Source organism: Apodemus sylvaticus, chromosome 10 (assembly GCF_947179515.1).
Source record: "Apodemus sylvaticus chromosome 10, mApoSyl1.1, whole genome shotgun sequence".
NCBI lineage: Eukaryota > Metazoa > Chordata > Mammalia > Rodentia > Muridae > Apodemus > Apodemus sylvaticus.
The window spans coordinates 105,398,744-105,417,792 of NC_067481.1; the positions used below are offsets into that span (position 1 = coordinate 105,398,744).

The 19,049-nt window shown below is 47.9% G+C and overlaps 1 protein-coding gene across 7 annotated transcripts in view; it reads left to right on the plus strand.

The window, feature by feature from the left end:
* Clec16a (C-type lectin domain containing 16A) overlaps positions 1–19,049 on the plus strand; it is a 189,224-nt gene that overhangs the window by 146,782 nt on the left and 23,393 nt on the right. Inside the window, exon 23 of one of the 7 annotated variants that reach the window (XM_052194096.1) lies at positions 4,990–5,583. The exons of the other annotated variants lie outside the window; for them this stretch is intronic. Coding sequence (XP_052050056.1) covers positions 4,990–5,168 — 179 coding nt within the window. The 3' untranslated portion in view covers positions 5,169–5,583. Of the gene's footprint in view, positions 1–4,989; positions 5,584–19,049 lie in introns of those variants that run through there. 7 annotated transcript variants of the gene reach the window in all.

Genomic DNA, 19,049 nt, shown 5'->3' on the forward strand with positions numbered 1-19,049 from the left:
GGCGCACGCCTTTAATCCCAGCACTTGGGAGGCAGAGGCAGGCAGATTTCTCAGTTCGAGGCCAGCCTGGTCTACAGAGTGAGTTCCAGGACAGCCAGGGCTACACAGAGAAACCCTGTCTCAGAAAACAAAACAAAAAACAAAAAATAAACCCCACTTCCATGTTCAGGGTGGAACTCAAATTGCAAGTATTATGAAATATTCTTAAAAGTGATTCCTGATGTTGGACCAGCAGAAGCCATGGCAGGCTGTCCAACACACCGCCCACCTGACTTAGTGTGCTTGCACCCGTGACTTCATTTCCTTATTTCAGGTATAGCATAAGTATATACGTTTTAATCCAACAAGATTTGATAGAATGTAAAGAAGTCCCTTTTGCTCCAAAATGTGTGAACGTTTTTTTTTCTTGTATGTTCTTCTAGAAATGTTTGCATGTATGTTTCATACGCACACACACATATGCATAGAGAGAGATGTCTTTGCATATATCACATGAAGAGTTTTATGCCTTGCATGTGATCCTACGTGTGATTCTCCATTCCACTCTTGATACTCAATCTACCACATATCAATGTAACATCAAAAGCATAGCTATCTGTGAAATTAACTCTGGTTTTTAAAAAAGGAAATAATGACTTTACATTTTTGAGATCTTACTGCCTGGCACACAATTGTGCTTCTGCACTAGTCTGCTTAAGGGGTAGCCTTCCCTTGACCTTTGGAAGCTCATCAATTACCTTGGAGAGAAGAATACAGAGAGAAGGGGTGTCTCACTATTCTCAGGCTCCCCTGAATACCTGGAGAACCAGTACTGTGCCCTGCCTCAGCCTTTACACCTGCTCCTTTATCTAGGTCTTGGCTGCCCGCCTCCCAGGGATGGCCCAACCCCCAAAGGTCTTTTGTTATCATGATGCTGACCAGGGCCACACCCTTCCCCTATCATATTGCCCTGGTTTATTTTTTTTCCATAGGATTCCAGTTCTTTATCCATTTGTGTGCTGGGGTCCAGTTCCTTTGCCCCGTGGAGAAAGTCACGGTCTGGAACTGTTCTGTTCACCACTCTGGTTCAGTGCCAGTGGTGGTTTTCATTGAGTGTTTGTCACGTGAAGAGTGAGCCTGGGCTTGCTTCTTTCTGAAGGCCAAGAAGACAAGGATATCCTGTCTAGGACCCCAGGAGTCTGGGGGTTTAGTCTGCCTGGGGCACACAAGAGCACCAGGACCCAGCTCTTCAGCAGCACTACTACCAAACTACAGTTGCCAAACTGGCATGTGTCTCCCAAGCAGGAATACCTACCTGCCCATAGATGGTTATGATGACTTCAGGTTACAGACTATAAACCCCAACCCCCACTCCTGCATCAGCTTTGCAGAAGCCAGAGTAAGGAGAGCCAGGTGGAGACATTGGTATCTGCTCTTCAGCATTCACAGCTGCCTTCTGGGGCCTGAGTTCCATGTCACCCTTGTCACCTTCTGAAATGACAGGTGTTGACTATGGGAATTCTCACCAATTCAAGCAGGTCTAGGCAACTCACAGGGCTTGCTTGATTGGGACACAAAAAGGAAAGCATTTTTGTCTGTATCCTAGGTGATGCACAAGCAAGTGTGACTCTAAATTTGATCATATTTGATGGAAGTGTGCCTCACTCTTCTTGGGGGAATGGTAAGATGGAGTATAAGCCAGGCTGAAGGAGGGGTTAGAAGTGAGCTACTCTAAAGCATTTGGTTTTTTGTTTGTTTTTTGTCTGTTTGGCTCAGAAGTTCCAGCTTCTGCTTTTCTTCTGCTCTGTATTGATGGACTCTTGCCACCCCATGGGCAGTTTTCTAGGGCAGTGGATTCCTAGGGAGGGGATGGCAGTGGTAACCTGAGTGGGGCAGTAGTTACTTGAAGAGTGCCCCAACCCCTCATGGTAGTAGCTGCTTCCAGAATTTGCCATGGCCAGCAAGATATGCACAGCACACCCCCGTGGACTGGTGTCCATCAACTCCAGGTGAAAAGCCCAAAGCGGAAGCTCCTCCCAGCAGAACTTGCTTCTAAGACTGAGTTCTGTTCTTTGCATGGATATACCATATCTTGCTAACTCATCCCTGCTCTTCCTCCACCCCCACCCCACCCCACATTGTTGGAACTAGGAACCTTTATATGTAGGTTTTAACTTCAAAGCATATGCCTACCAGTGGTCAAGTGGTCATTTAATGTTCTGAGAACTGCCAGACCAACCATTTTCTCTCAGTCTTTTCAACCCTTACCTTTAGCTGAAATTGAGGTTAATTTTCCCATTTGCACCATGGCCCTGCGTTGGAATGGGAAGTTCATGGAAGGGACCTGTTTCTCTAGGCAACGCTCAGGTCTGCACCATTTGATCTAGCTTGGGGTGCCAGCAGAGTCACACCTGGTGCTGTTCAAACAGTCCTCTGCTTTCCTCTCTTCCTGCCCCAGCTTCCTTCCAGGTGAACAGTTGTAGGCCTTGGGGCAGGCATTTAAATCACAGAGGAGAAGTTGGTGAGATAGTTCGGTTGGTGAAGAGCAGTGAGGACCCTTGAGGCTCACTGCCTAGGCACCCTGGTTTACTCAGTAAGAATGGTGCCAGGAAGAGCTCCTGTCGGAAAAGGGAAGAAAAGGATGGATGGTGCCTGAGGAGCGTCCACAGGCATACACACAGGAGCATACCCTTGCACACGCATCCTCAGGATCTGGGGAGGGCCACTGAGTCAGTCTCTAAACCCTATTTGCTTCAGTTTGCATCGAGGCTGCCTTTTGTGGAGACTGCGCCAGCTCACATGGTTTTGCTACCAGTCTCAGGTTATAGGATAAACTGTTTTTAGAGAGCAGCCTCACAGGTGGTTGTGGCCTAAACAGGTTATACCCATCCCCATAATCTACACCCCACCCTTGCATAGATAGACCCAAGTCTTTGGGCTTTGAGACCTGTCTCCAAAGGATCAAGTATCTGAAAAAAGACACTGTTCAGAAAAATGCTCTCCCAGACCACTTCTAGACCAGACTAGAGGGCAAGCTCGTTTGCACAATGGTGTCCTTGGCCTGCATGAAGAATAACAGAAACATCACTGGAATTGACCTGAGCAAACCAGCAGCAGTTGAGCGTTGACACTCATCTCTAGGAGACTGACCTTCAAGAGCTAGGCTGGGAGCCAGGGGGATGCTTAGTGGGGGAGAGCACTTGCCCTGCAAGCAGGACCTGAGCCCAGGGCTCCAGCCATGCACGGCTGTGTGTACTACAGCCCTGGCATTGTGGTGAACCCCAAGAGCTCCTTAACCAATCCCCCTAGTCAAAATGCTGAATTTCTAGTTTAGTAAGAAACCCCTTCCCAAAGTAATAAGACAGAAGTGATAGGCAGTGACAAGTGTCCTGCTCTTGCCTCATTTTACATGGCATACACCACACACAAAGGAGATCAAGTCAAAGTGGGCCTGACTGCCACCAAGAAGTCAGCGGCTTGCCAGGCCTTTTTTCAAGTTGCTAGGGCATCCAGGAACAGAAAGCTTCAGAGCTTACTACTGGGATCCCAGGAAGGAGCTACCTTATCAAAGCAGGGCCTGCAAGATCCCCCCACGTGGAACATGGCTCCCAAAGTCTCTGAGCAGACTCAGGAGCAGTTGGCTCTATATAGGGTCCTATAAAGACAGGACCCAGCCACCCAGCAGAGCAGCCCCCAGGGAGGGAGGAGCTGAGTTCTCAAGAATTGAATGTTTCTACATTGCTCAAGGGCTTGACCTACTTCACTGCTCTGGGGTGGCTGTGTCCTGGAACTCTCTCTATGTCATTAGTGTGGGAAGAGACCAAAACCCTGTACCTCACATTTGAGGCTCTGCCTAGGAAGGTTTAGGAAATAAGCCTCTCTGACAGGGCAGACCAAACAGGCCCATTGTGGCACAGCAGTGGTGCTGCTACTCCTGTATGTACACTGAAACCCAAGAGCCAGAGGCCTGAGTTCTAATCCAGCCTCCTGGTTCACTCTACACTTGCTACATGGCCTTAGAGGTATCAGTTGCTTAACACTGCTGAACTGTGCACTTAGAAATAGCTAGTAAGAAAATTGTGTGTGTGTGTGTGTGTGTGTGTCCACAATTGAAAACAAAAATATAGTGGCCCATGACTTTAGTCTCAGGAGGGGCAAGTGAGTCACTGAGTTCCAGGACAACCAGAGCTACCAAGTCATTAAAAAACTAAAGCCATGAAAGGCAGATGTCACCTACCTCTGTAGGTTCTTGTGTGTATATCCATCCATCCATCCACCTGCCCAAATGCAGCTACCTTCCTAGCAAGGGTGACACATATGATGAGTGAACTCCATCATCCCAGACCCTCTTTTGTGGCCTCTTCCTCTACTCATGAGACAACTCAATGAGAAAAGTGCTTGACACACAAAAGCACAGGGACCCAAGTGTGATCCCAGAGCCCAACAGGAGGGTTCAACTGTAGGGCATATCAGAGTGGGTGAAATTCTATACCCTGACCCAGAAAAGGTCTGCCTAAGAGCCCATGGCTTGCAGAGGAGGCCAGAGAGGAGCAGGGAGTCACCATCTAAGGCCACTCACAAGCTCTAGGAATCATTAAAGTCTACCAGTGGGAACTTTGCAGTGGGGAAGAGGGACACTGTGCCCAAGGTTACCCACCTGCTGGGTGGCCATCCTGGGATTTGAACTGGGGCTGTCTGCTTCCCACCCCCACAAAGTGCTTTGTCTTCAGTTCTGAGGACGTTAGGTGACAGAACACCAAGGAGCCAGGTGTTGTGCTCCAGGTCCCCTGAGCTATCTGTGGCTGCATTCCACCCACTCCCGTCCTAGTGAACCAAGAGCAGGAGAGGAGATGGCTTGTGTGGAGACAGGTCTGCATCAGAAGGAAGAGACCGTGAAGAAACGTGTGTGTTCACGTATGAAGCAGGGAGTGTTATACTTTGTTCTATGGCTCTGATAAACACCAAACCAAAAAGCAGCTTAGGAATGAAATGGTTTATTTCATCTTACAGTCCATCATCAGAGGAAGCCAAGTTACGGTCCTGGAGCAGAAGTGAGACGGAGATCACAGAGGATGGACCCCTTGCTTACTGCCTTGCTTTCAGTCACCTCTGCTAGACCTGGGGATGGTACCAACCACAATGGGCCCTCCGCCCTTAGCAATAGAGAAAATGCCCACAGACCAATCTAATAGAAGCAATTCCTCAACTGAGGTTCCCTCTTCCCTTCCCGGGTTTGTTAAGTAGACAGCCAAGATAAGCCATCTCATGAGTATGTGCATGTAGTGATAACAGTGTAGAGGTCAGAGGTCAGCCTTGAATGTCATTCCTCTGAAACCATCCACCTGGTTGTTTTGAGAAAGACTCTCTCACCAGGACTTAATTTGCTAATTAGGCTAGGCCAGTGGCCAATAAGCTTCAAGGATCTGCCATTCTCCCAGACTCTGGGATTACAGTGTCTGCTGCCACACCCAGTTTTTTAAAATGTTGGTCCTCGGGATTAAACTCAGATTCTTTGCTAATCGAGCTATCTTATCTCTGAGAAAATGATTAATTCTCTTTCTTTTCATGTTTACTTTTATTTCTGAGTCATTTTATCAACTGCTGATTATCACTAGCAGATAATTGATAACAGAGACAAAAAAATAAAAGTGTGTTTGCCGAAGTAGACTGTCCTGGCCCCAGCTTTTCTGTGTGAATAGATGAAGGTCCACCAGAATTCAGTATTTTGCTTCAGATGTTTTCTGACTAGTTTAAGGTTGCCTTCTGAAACAGGAGAAACCACTTTACAATTTCCCAAGAATTAGCCACTGTCCTACCTTTGCGATCTTAGAGAGTGAATCGCTGAGTAAGTAGTATTGCTGAGGTTCAGACAGCTGGGAGGAAAGTTAGGTAATTCACAGGAACTCATTAAGAGTAAGAAAAAAATAGCACACAGATGTGGCAATAACAGTGCCAAAGGTCAGGCGTAGGGGGAGGGAATCAGAAGACCTTGACTCTGACATATACATGGCCCTTTCTGTCTTAGCCTGCCAGAGGTGGAGACTAGCAGGTTTTAAAGGAATGTTTTAAATTCTAAAGAAGACCTGTAGTGAATTTACTTACTGTCTGGGGTTCAGAAGGGAAGAGCCAAGCCTCTAAGTCAGTGTTTACTGAATACTGGGCTGGGCCTAAAGACACAGATCAGATCAGGGAGGCTGACCCCGCCACAGGAATGCTCTGCCAGGACCTCATCTGGCACAAGATGGTGCCCGCCGAGAAGGTGCAAAGAAAAGACTGGTTGAGAGCCAGGTAGGGCCAGATGGCAAGGGTTTGGGGGCTGCTGAAGGGTCAGAGTGATCCTGGAGCTCCTAAGGCTGTGAAAGGGTCCAGGGCAGCACAGAGTGCGGGACAGCAGCTGGGAAGCGTGGAGGAAGGCGGTTAGGAAGAAGCACACGCTTGGCCCCATTGTGGCTTGCTCATACCTGGATAATAAGGGCCCATGAACACCGTAGTGATGCTGAAAAGCCTCTGTGGGAGCCTTTCCTGCCTTGGTATGTGATATTCCTCCTACAGCTTCCCTGAGCTATCCATGCACCTGCACTCTAGGATAACTTTGATTTTTAAAAACAGCTTCTTGGTAACCAAGGTTGGCCTTGGGCTCACAGAACGCTGACAATATAGGATTATGTTGCTTTGTAAAGAAACCTAAGTGCCCTCTCAACCATATAGCTTAGAGGTTTTCTTTACATCAGTCCACAAGAGCTCCCTATCTAGGCATTCACAGCCCATCATCAGTGCCCTATGGGTAGATTCCTAGGTTGTACCAGCTTTTTGCCTTTTAACAGATAATAGGCACCTCTGAAGACTCTGCACAAAGCTTTGCCTAGGGGCAGTGACTCTGAAGTAGACCCAGGAATAACTGGGTGATGCACCCAGCAAGATTGAGAGTCCAGTGAAGTCTGTGATGATGACTAGAGAGAAGCCACAGCTTGAACAAAATACCAGAGAGCCTCCGTTCCTGCTTCTGAGTGCCCATGTGCAGTTAGCCAGCTAGCCAGCCCAAGCTTGCTGAGGCCAGAATCTTGACTCAGAGTGCTTCTTTCTTGTGGCAGTCAGGGCCTCTGGGAGCCTCAGAGGCTGAGCAGCCCCAGAGACTGGCCTGGCCACAGCTGGGCTTGCCCATCCAGAAGGAGGCTTGAAATTAGTTTTTCTCTGGTCTTTCTGCCAAGATTTGCAGCTTATTGGGATTTTTCCCCCTTCTATATTGTGATGGAGCCCAGAAGCTATTATGATGCTCAGCCCTGAACTGCAACCCCTAACCCCAGTTTAAAGTCTTTCACTCTAAGGCAGGGTTTTGAGAAATTGGCCACACTGGCCTCAAACTTGGAATCCTCTTGCCTCAGCCTCCAGAGTATCAGGGATTACAGGCAGGCTTCACCATGCTCAGCACCCCTGGTTCTTTTTCTCTGTAGCCAGCATCTTACTGAAATACAACTGCTTCCATTTGTATAAATGTGCTTTTCTTTAAAAACACACACAGGATGTTTGTGTGTGTGTGTGTGTGTGTGTGTGTGTGTTTAATGTTTGTTTGGGTTTTGTTTTATAGAGGTAGGGATTGAATCCATCACCTTGAGTGTTACAGACAACTGCTCTACCACTGAGTTATAGTCCCAGCCACTAGGATTTTTTTTAACAACTCAAATCCTCAAAAGATTGAAAGTCAGTATTATCCAATTATGACAAGAATAGCTGTTTCACAGCTTTTCTTCACACTTAAAATGCCTTCTTCAACTCAGAGTGAGAAACATCCCCAAACTCATCAGCTGGCACCAACATTGCTTCACAGTCTCTGTGAGCGCTGCTGGGAGCTCGGGACCCAAAAAGCCCCTGTTCACAGTTCGCTTTAGGAGTGATAAAAGTACACTTTATCATTACACCAAAATACAACTGCTTCCATTTGTATAAATGTGCTTTTCTTCAAAAACACACACAGGATGTGTGTGTGTGTGTGTGTGTGTGTGTGTGTGTGTGTGTGTGTGTATAAGGTTTGTTTGGGTTTTGTTTTATAGAGGTAGGGATTGAACCCAGTGATAAAAGCAGGAGCAATGAAGATAAAGTACAAGTCAGGCATGGTGGTCATATATGCAAGTCTGGCAGCTGGGAGATGGACCAGGCATGGTGGTCACATCTGCAAGTCTGGCAGTGGGGAGATGGACCAATCTGTGCTAGACATTTTATATAGGCTACCTCTATAAAATAAGGAGAAAAGCCGATCTGTGGTGGGGACTAGCCAAAAACCACCTTAATTCCATGGACTGGGATCCTCGACTGAAGAAAGGAGAAAGCCAGCTGAGGTCCAGCATTCCTCTTTCTTTGCTCCCTGACTGAATCGTCCTTCCTTACTCTCTCTCCATCATGATTCCCATGCCGTGGTGGACTTGAAACTGAGCCAGAGTATGCCCTTTCTTTTTTCAGTTGCCTTTGTCAGGGTATTTTATCACAACAGCTAGAAACATAGTAAAACATATAACTTCATTAATCGCTCACTCATGTGCAGCTGGTCTAGCACGACTCAGAAAGCAGCAGCAGAGGCTCAGAGCAGGCCTGCTGCTTCTGGTCTGCCGGCTTCCTGGGAACCAGCTTACCTTCTGCTCTTTGCTCTCTTTCCTGCTAAGTCAGCTAGAAGAAGGTGGTGCAGAGCTTCTGAGGTAAAGGATCCTTTTGTTGTGGCTTTCTCGGATTGGTGACCTTACAGGTAGCAATTTAGGCCTCACATGCCAGGTTCCACATACACTTCAGCCTCTTGGATTGGCAGTGTCCTCATAAACTCTGGGGATTTAGCCAAGCAGCAGGAAGAGTTGTTGTTCATGGAGTGAGTCTTCCATAAACAACCTTGAACCTCATGAGAATAAATATGTTTGCTCCCCTTCCCCTCAGTTCCAAGCCAGAAGCCCGAAGGAATGCACATCAAGTCAGAACAATGCCTAGCTTGATGGACTGACTGCTTATGGTCCCCCCTCTCAAAGAGGCCTTTGAGCTGGCCAGCAGAAAGCGCCCACTGGAAGTGCTGGGGTCAGTAGTGTGAAGGCTACCACCACTTCAGTGCCTGTTCTGCACAAGTGCCCACAGTCCCCGTCCCTACCAAGGAAGCCCTGTCAGAAAGATGAGACCCACTCCCCAGAGTTAGGTCCCAGATTTCACTCCACACCTGCCCACAGGTAGTGTGTGCAGTTCTGTAGAGCCCTGAGCCGTAGTGTCCTCTTCTGGAATGAAAATGCAGCTATGCCAGCGCTCCACAGAACCACTGTCCTAGAGTCATAATGAGGAGAGAGCCAGCTCAGGCAAAAGGGTGGTACCCAGGGCCAGGAGCTCAGTGGTAACCAGAGCACCCGGCTCTATGCCTGCCTCCTTCAGAAGATGCTCACAGGGTCCTCTGGCTCTGCCAGCCATACCATGACACATGAGGGTTAGCTTTTCATGTAGCACATGTGCACCAAGACCTCCTGAAGCCTATCTAAATACATCATGCTGAGGTGGCCCCATGGGGAGGCCAGCATAGGAAAGGGCAGCTGTCATGCCTGAGCTACTGGACACCAAGGACCCATATACTGGAGCACAGACAGAATGGGAGATGGCAGCCTCGGGCCAGTTTAAACAGGAGCAAGTGGACGTGATTCTTCGTTGTCTAAGCTCCTTACTCCTGCTAGAGGTATAGGGAATGGAGACAACACACGAAACTGCGGTCTCCCAGAATCTGGGCAGTTAGGTAAGGGTAAGAAGCCTCCTGGCTTGATAGCCCTGACCCGGGACCACTGCTGGGCCTGACCCATGCAGCGCCTTCACTGCAGCTCCCAGCACTAATGAGCAGAGAATCTTTTTTTTTTTTTAAGGGATTTTTGTGTTTCCTCTTTAAGTGCTTCTATCTGTTGACCCATATTCTCCTGTATTTCTTTCTCTTTTTTATTGAATATTATCTTCATTAACATTTCAAATGCTAAAACTTTCCTGGTTTTCCCCCTCCCTGAAACCCTCCAACCTTCCTCCCACCCCCTGCCTCCAAGTATACACCCCTCTTCCCAACCCACTCCTATCTCCCCCCACCTCCATTTCCCTTTGTTGGGGCCTCTATTGAGCCTTCACCTGAGCAAGGACCACTCCTCCCACTGATGCCTGACAAGGCATTCCTCTGCTACATTTTTGGCTGGAACCTTGTGTACTCCTTGGTTGATGGTTTAGTCCCTGGAGTCCTGGGGTGTCTAGGTGGTCGACATTGTTGTTCTTCCCATGGGGCTGTAAACCCCTTCAGCTCCTCCAGACCACCCTCCAACTCCTCCATTGGGGATCCCACACCCAGTCCAATGGTTGGCTGCTAGCATCTGCCTCTGTATGTGTAAGGCTCTGACAGAGCCCCTCCAGAGACAACCATGACATGCTCCTTTTGGTATGCACTTCTTGTCGACCATAATGGTGTCTGATTTTGGTGACTGTTTCTAGTATGGATCCCAGGTAGGGCAGTCTCTGGGTGGCCTTTCCTTCAGTCTCTGCTCCACACGCTGTCTCCTTTATGGCTCCTGTGAGTATTTTGTTCCCTTTCTCAGAGGAACCAAAGCACCCTCACATAAGTCCTCCTCCTTTTTGAGCTTCCTGTGGTCTGTGAATTGTAACTTGTTTATTTTGAGCTTTTGGGCTAACATTCACTTATCAATGAGTGCATACCATGTGTGTTCTTTTGTGATTGGATTACCTCACTCAGGATGACACTTTCTAGTTCCACCCATTTGCCTAAGAATTTCATGAATTCATTGTTTTTAATGAGCTGAATAGTACTCTATTGTGTATATACACCACAATTTCTGTATCCATCCCTCTGTTGAAGGACATTTGGGTTCTTTCCAGCTTCTGGCTATTATAAATAAGGCTGCTATGAACATAGTGGAGCATATGACCTTATTGCATGTTGGAGCATATTCTGGGTATATGCCCAGGAGTGGTATAGCTGGGTCCTCATTTCTCTGGAACCACCAAACTGATTCCAGAGTGGTTTTACCAACTTGCAGTCCCACCAACAATGGAAACGTGTTCCTCTTTCCCCACATCCTCTCCAGCATCTGTTGTCCCCTGAGTTTTTCATCTTAGCCATTCTGACCGGTGTGAAGTGGAATCTCAGTGTTGTTTTGATTTGCATTTCCCATGAGCAGTGAATCTTGAGAGAGGTGAAGTCTCAGTCACACCACCAGAAAGAGGTCATTCTTTGCTCGACATTCTGCTCCCTGCCAGCTACTCGAAGGTAGAAACATCTAAAGAGTTTGGTCCCACTGGTTAGAGGGTAATATGAGCCTACTGGCATTACTAGCAGCAAGTTGAGTATCTCACCACCCTTAACAGTGACCCTGGGAGAGAGTTGCTATTGCCCTCCTCTTTGAGTAGGTGGGGAGACCAAGGCCAGAGACATGGAGCACCTCACCGAAAGCCACATAGCAGTATGTGCTATGGCTGAAAACCTGCCTAGTTCATCAGGTCCACAACCTTTGGTGTTTAGGGAGATATTCCAGGGACAGACCAGAGGAAGTTTGGGCTATGCCCTGGAGAGGCTATAGCTTGCCCTTGCCTACTAAGTCCTCACATCTGCCTCCTGGGCCAGAGAAGTTTGCCTGGTAGATGTGACATGTAAACAGCTTTCTCTCCTACTTTTTCTGCAACCAGGATGGCTCTCATCCAGAGTTCTCTAGATAATATTACTGAAAAGGCTCCAACCTACAGTGATAAATCCAGAAAGTTCGAGGACTGAACAGTGTAGTCAAGGCTTTCAGGGGGGATGGGGGCTTCTTTGAAATGAGTGGAGTTTGTATTTACAACCATTCCCTCTTCAGCAAGCATTCGCTAAGGATCTGTAGGTGTCATGTGCTGGATTTGGCTTGATGGCTCTGCCACATAAAGTTTGCCATAAGCTTCATTCGAATTGTCATACCTGTAACTAATTAGCCTCTTAAGGATGCCCTGACTAATGAGCTCCCTGAGTAGGTGGGGAGGCAGATTCAACAGAGCAGTGGATGGAGAATAGCATGTGCAACCTGCATCAGGAAGCCTGGATGGGGCCAGGTCCACTTGGCTCCCACACCTGCCCCTCTGTCCCAGCCTGCCATATCAGGGCCCAGGTAGCCAGGGACAGCTCCTTAAGAAGCATAGAGCCAAGCCAGTGTGGCAGCACACACCATTATTTCCAGCACTTGGGAGGCAGAGGCATGCTGATCTCTGAGTTCAACGCCAACCTGTTTTGGGGATGTGGGGGTTCCAGCCTGTAGGACAATCTTTGGCTTGAGGCCTTAGGCAGGATCATCAGTCAGATATAGTGGAGAACATTGTATCAGTTAGATGCAATGGGGAAGGAACATTGTATCAGTTAAGTGTAGTAAAGAACATTGTATCAGTTAGATGTAGTGAAGAACATTGTATCAGTTAGATGCAATGGGGAACATTGTATCAGATGGATATAGTGGCATGCTCTGGTTATTCCAGAACTCAGGAGGGAATGTAGAATTGCCAAGAACTTAAAGCTAGCCTGGGTTATTATATAGCACACCCCTTTCTCTGAAAAACATTGTGTTAAAACCACCATTACAACTAGCTGGGCTGTCACAAAGCCATCACCAGGCAGCACACAAGGAATAGATTACCTCATCTGTGTCCCATTTAGGCTATATTTTCCTTAAAGACATCCAAATATGAAAAAAAAAAACTTGGAACCCACTGCACATTCCAGAACAATCTGGAAACCCTGATGCAATCCAGACTCACCTGGCACTCTTCCTCTTCTAAATTTGCCTTTTTCCCATTTCTTTTTGACTCTGAGGAAAAATCTTCTGTTCTTACTGGTAAAAGGGCCTCCTGTTCCCTTTTTGTTCCTGTAAGTCATGGTAAGCTTGTATTTCATACCTTTCCAGAAGTTGGTTGGTTGTGGTCTAACCTCAGAAGTATGGCTTCTGGGAATGGGGTTAGCTCCACTTCTGTGAGCTTCAGTGAGACTTCAGATGCATGTCCAAAGCTCGTGCTGTGGGTGTAGGACAGAAGACAGCAGCTGTGGTACCTGATCCCTGCTCTGGAAGCAACTTCAGGTGCTGAGAGACAGCATGTCAGCAGCTCTGTCCATTTCATACCAGTGGCTTTTAACTACCATGGAGTAGTTAGGGCTGGGGGTGGTAGAGTCAAGGCTCTACCTGCGGGGTACCGTACCATGCTCCAGTGACTGTTTTCTGAGAGGTTCCTGCATCCAGCTGCCTGCATGCATTCATGTTCATCTGCACAGTGAAGTGTGACGTGAATAGCTTCACAGGGCAGGCTATATTTCTCTAGTGCTCTCAGGGGGTTCGCCCATCGTGGGAGAAAGACAGCTCACCACACTGCATCTTGGAAACAGAGAGGGAGCACGTGTGGGCCAGCAAGGTCACTTAGTCAGTAAGCGCCTGCCACCAAGACTGACGATCTGAGTGGAGGTAGGATACGGACCCCTCCTCCTGCTGAGGCACGTCTGTGTGCGTACACACACTCACACACACAAGTACACAGATATAAGACTGACGATCTGAGTGGAGGTAAGATACGGACCCCTCCCTCCTGCTGAGGCACGTCTGTGTGCGTACACACACTCACACACACAAGTACACAGATATAAGACTGATGATCTGAGTGGAGGTAGAATACTGACCCCTCCCTCCTGCTGAGGCACATTGGTATGTATACACATATTCACACACACAAGTACACAGATATAAACTGACAAAGAGGGGGTACCTGTTCTGTGGCTCTCCCCTGCCTCCCAGCCTATGGGAGAATGAATGCCCTATTACCTAATTGTCTCATAAATGTCATCACAGAAACACCCAGAGTATATCTTACTAATCTCTTAGGGACTTCTCATCCCAGTCAAGATGAATGGTCACAGGAACACTACGCCTCAAGGATCCAGCACAGTGTCAGCACTGTGTCAGCATCAGTGATCAGCTTAGACCCCGTGTCTGCTTGTCCTTGTCGTGACAGTGTTCTGGATTTAGACAGCAAAGCTCTTCACCTGGAGGTCATGAGAGCTGGGGAAGAGTAACAGAGATGGTCTCTACCCTTCAAAAGCACATCTCTCTCCTCCGCCCCCTCCTCGCCCACTGTAGCCCAGTTAGTTGACAGATCAGTAGCGGATTAATCCAGTATGGAGTGAGAACCCCATTGTCTTTCCCCTAAGGAGGTCTGCCTTTGACCATTGCTGCACTGCAGACCAAGCCGTCCATATACCAGTCTGTGAGAGATACTTGATATCCAGGCCTTAAAATCACCACTCGGACGTCCCTGCAGTGCTGACCCCTCCCTGAGGGTGGCCATGAGAACACTTTGCCTCCCAGGACACGGAGCAACTTGGATGATGAGCAAAGAGCTGGCAGCCACCCCAGTGTCACTAGCAATGGCCTCTGTGCTCTGCATGTCTGACAGGCAGTGCGCCCTGCACACAGGCCCCAGAGTTCCAGAAGGAGCCGCTGCTGCTTGCAGGAGGCAGGATGTGCTTCTGTCCAAAGAAGTGCTTTGGCGATTATTTATTAATTGAGAAAGGGAAGAAAAAATAATAGGGTTTCCTGGAAAGGGGTAAAAGTTCAATATGATAAACTCCCGAAAAGCAATCAAAGGCCAGAGAGGGCAGAAAAATAAAGGACAGAGAGAGTGAGGGAGATGATGAATCAGAGCAGGGCACGTTAGCTGTCAGGGAAGGGGATATATTTCATAGCCATGGGGGCGGGGCAGCTGCCAGTGGGAGCTGCCAGGGCTGCAGGTAGGGAGGCAGCTTGCCCCACAGAGGTTACCAAGCCCTGCTGACATGAAGAGCTTTAGTAAGTGAACACAGGAAATTACCTATGAAACTGTAGCCACAGGCAGCTCACTCCCAAGCACCCAGCGCTCATTACAAGAGAGCTGCAGACGTGGCAGGCCACTTCCCAGCCCTGCCTTCTCTAGGCTTCAATTTTCTCTTTAATATTCTCCTTCTCTCCCCCTTCCCCCGTCTGTCTGTCTGTCTGTCTGTGTCTGAGTGTGTCTGTGTCTCTATGTGTAGGTTGCCCGAGGGGCTCTTAAAAATATTAACACAGTGACCAGTCTGGCGAGACGGCCTGCTGGGTAAAAAGCTTGCTGTGTGCCCTGAGGCCCTGAGTCCAGACCCCAGCACCTGGGTAAAAAGCTGCCCAGTTTCACACATATCTTTGCACACAAACCTTAGCGTTGAAGAGAGCAGGAGGTGTGCATGGACAAGAGGCTCACTAGAGTTCACTGGCCAGCCACCTAGCCAATCCATGACTGCCTGGTTCAGTAAGAAATCCTGTCTCAAAAAACAAGGCAAGAGCCAGGCAGTGGTGGTGCAGGTCTTAGTCCCAGCCCTCAGGAGGCAGAAGCATGTGGACCTTTGAGTTCAGGGCCAGCCTGGTCTTCTAGGACAACCAGGGACACACAGAGAAACCCTATCTTAAAAAGCTAGACAAACAAATAAGCAAAAAAAACAACAACAAAAATAAGATAAAGAATGAAAATCACCCTCTGGCATGCATGCATACATACATACATACATACATACAACACACAAACACACATTCTAATTCTATTCACTAATACTCACAGATTAATACAAAACACACTGCAGGCTTCTCTGACCATTCTCCCAGTTCCTCTCCATCAGCACCTTCTTTCCTGGTTTCACTGACCCCTCTCCAGACCCTTCTCTGTGCGGCTGCATTGAGTATGAGCACCACAACCCAGGGCCATAAGTCTTTCTCCACAGTTCTGAAATCTAAATAGCTCTGAAAACCAAAATATTTTTTCTAACTCATTTGGTAGCGAAAGCAGCCCTGAGCTGTTTCTGAGCTGACTGGCAGTAGAGTTGATGTGAGTACACATGCTTCTTTCCTATGGGAAATTAATGTTTGCTTTCAGCTGACCAACACCCAGCTGTGGGCAAGACATAATTTGTGTGTATACACTGCTTGGCTTTTTAATACCCAAAGATGATGACTTCCAGACTCACGTGGCCACAGAGACGGAAGATAAGGTGCTGTGGGCCACACCTGTGCAGCGCTCCTGCGCTACCTCATAAGTTTATGTGCTCACACTTCTGTAGCACTTTTTACAGCTTGCTTTCTCAGGCCCTGCCATGAGTTAGAAACCTGGGTTGTTATTTACATATTGTACATTCCTTTCTGTGGCTGCATAGTTTTCCACAGTGGATGCTTGAATCTTTTATCCAAGTGTCCAGAGGCCCCTGGCTTTCACTGCCCAGGGCTGCAGTGAGTTCTATTGAGCACAGTGCTGTGTATGTGGACTCTCCAGATTCTTGCCGTGTAGCCTAGAACTCTCTGTGTAGATTAGACCAGGCTAGCCTGGAACTCACAGAGGCCACCACTCCTGCAGAAGCCCTTGCTTTAACAGTGCTGTGGCTCTTGTTATAAAGCCCTCTCCTTCTTCACCTCTAACAGCTACACAGCCTGGTGTCTGTTTCCTGAGGCATCTGTAACAAAATGTTATGAACTGGGTGGCTTCAACAACAGATGCTTGATGTCTCAGTTCTAAAGGCCCAAAGCCTGAGATCCGAAGGGGGGTAGGATTGGCTCCTTGTGAGGGTTGGAAGAGAAACATGCTACAGGCTTCTCCTTGACTTCTAAAGATTGCAGATGGTCCTTGGTGTCACCTGGCATCCTATGCAGCATATGACATTCTCTCCCTGTCTGCTGGTGACACAGCTTTTCACTGCTATGACAGCATGGTAGACAGAATCACATTAAGAAGGAAAGCTCTGTCATGGCCCCAGATCAGGGGTCTCCTTCCATAGCCACCTTGTCCATTGCAGGACAGTAGTAAGGCAAGACCATCATGGCGGAAGGGCATGGCAGAAGACAATTACTCCCCTCATGGCAGCTGTAGAGAGAGCAAGGCAGAGACAAGGGACAAAGAGCTACTGGGTCAGGCTGGAGAGTTGGCTCAGCGGTTAAGACTGCTCTTCCGAAGGTCCTGAATTCAAATCCCAGCAACCACATGGCGGCTTACAACCATCCGTAATGAAATCTGATGCCCTCTTCTGGTGTGTCTGGAGACAGCTGCAATGAACTAAATTTATTTTAAAGAAATAAATCTTTAAAAAAAAAAAAAAAAAAAGAGCTACTGGGTCATGCCCACAATGGCCTACTTCCTTAAGCTAGTCTTCCCTATTAGTTTTTATCCAGTCCCTGCTAAAGCCATCCATCGTGAATTCATCAATGGTCTCATCTTTTGAAAAGTCAAAGTTCTCAGTCTAGTCACTTCCAAAGCCCACATCTGCACAATGTTTTTGGGACTATGCCAACTATACAGAAGTTCATAGGGGACATTTCAGATTAAAGCCATAATAGTGACTGACTATCACTGTCCAACTCTCTGTTTTTCTTTTCTTCTTTTTTTTTTCTTTCTTTTTGGAGGGTAGGGGTGTGGAGCAGGTTGAGACAGGGTTTCTCTGTGTAGCCCTATCTGTCCCGGAACTCGCTCTGTAAGCCAGGCTGGCCTCAAACTCAGCGATCCTGCTGCCTCTGCCTCATGAGTGCTAGGATTAAAAGTGTGCGCCACCACTGCCCTGTCAGACCTCTACTTTTTATAAGACAATTATACTGGATCCAGACCCATCCTAATGATTTCATCTTAGCCAACTCCATCTGCAGAGTGACCCTGTTTGTAAACTAGATCCCACTCTGAGGTCTCAGAGGCTTGTCTGGGTCAGCCAAAGTATACTGAGTTTCCTCACTGGTACCAGGGTGAGGTACCAGGGCTGCTCCTCAAAAAATCACATCATAATGATTCATGCCTTTAGATGCCCCACCGGAAGCCATCCCTTAGGGTTAAGTGGCTGTGCCCACCCTGGGCCTGGGTTCTCTGCAGCTCTTCAGAGGCTGCAGACACCTTCACCAGCTTGAAGACAAGGTCCTTCACCAGCTTGTGCACATTTGACAGCTTGGGCCCTGGAGATCCTTCTTTCTGTCATATTTTTATTTTCCTTGTCCTCCCTGCCAAGAAAGAGAGTCCACGGGTTAATAGCAAAATAGAAGCCATAGATCAAAGTGTCTGTGCAGGGCATGTTCTCTTGAAACCATAGAGACAAATAGAAATCTCAGAAATACAGGAGGCCTTTGGACACCAGACATTAAATCCATCCATGCAATCTCATTCACAGGGCAGTGTGCCAGGGCCAGGAGAAAGCATTTTCTGATTTAGTCAAGGCTGAAGAAACTCATGTCAGAGAAAAGCAGCTAGAGATCAAGCTTCCAGGCACTTTGAAGCCGGCGGGGACTCTCCAGAGCCCCTCATGTTCTGAAGAGCTTCTTAGAATAGGAACTTGTAGGCTGTGTTCTAGGAGCTGGAATTGGAAAGGAACCTGGGATGCTTAATCAAGGAGGACTTCAGAAATGGGGCCTTAAAGAAGCCTGTCAGAGAACCAAGGGGGGGGGTTGTACAACTGAAAACAAAAACCCTGGTGAGGTGTTTGAACTTAGCCTAGAAATCAGTATTGGCCTACAGACACTTAGCACAGGGAGGGTCACAGAAAAGTCCAGGACAGGATGCAGGGATGGACAAATTGAGCCCCTAGGCAGGGCAAATACCAACCTCAGATGCACTGCAGTGATAGCATCACCTGGTCATCTGGACCAAACTCTTGAATAGATAAAAGCCCAAGAGGTCCAGGAGGGGCCTTGCTAAGGAAAGGTGCAAAGGAAAGGTGCCCGGGAAAGGTGCTCCCTTGTTCTGTAGAAAGATGTTTCTGTTCTCACAGTTGCATCTTCAAAAAGAGTGGTCCAAATGATTCCTGGATGTCCCTGATGGCCGCCCTTGGCCCCTGACATCTGTCGTCTCCTTCCCAGTTGTCTAATAACTGAGCCAAAGGCAACTAGTGTCTCCAGGATCCTTTCTTTCCAACAAAAAGCTCGTTTTCAATGTGACATTCTGACATGACTTTCACTTGGCCAGGGCTGGTGATCTCTACTGTCACCATGACCCTTCTGAGACCATGTTGCTCTGCTGATGGCAGCATCTTCCCCATGGCCTCCCTC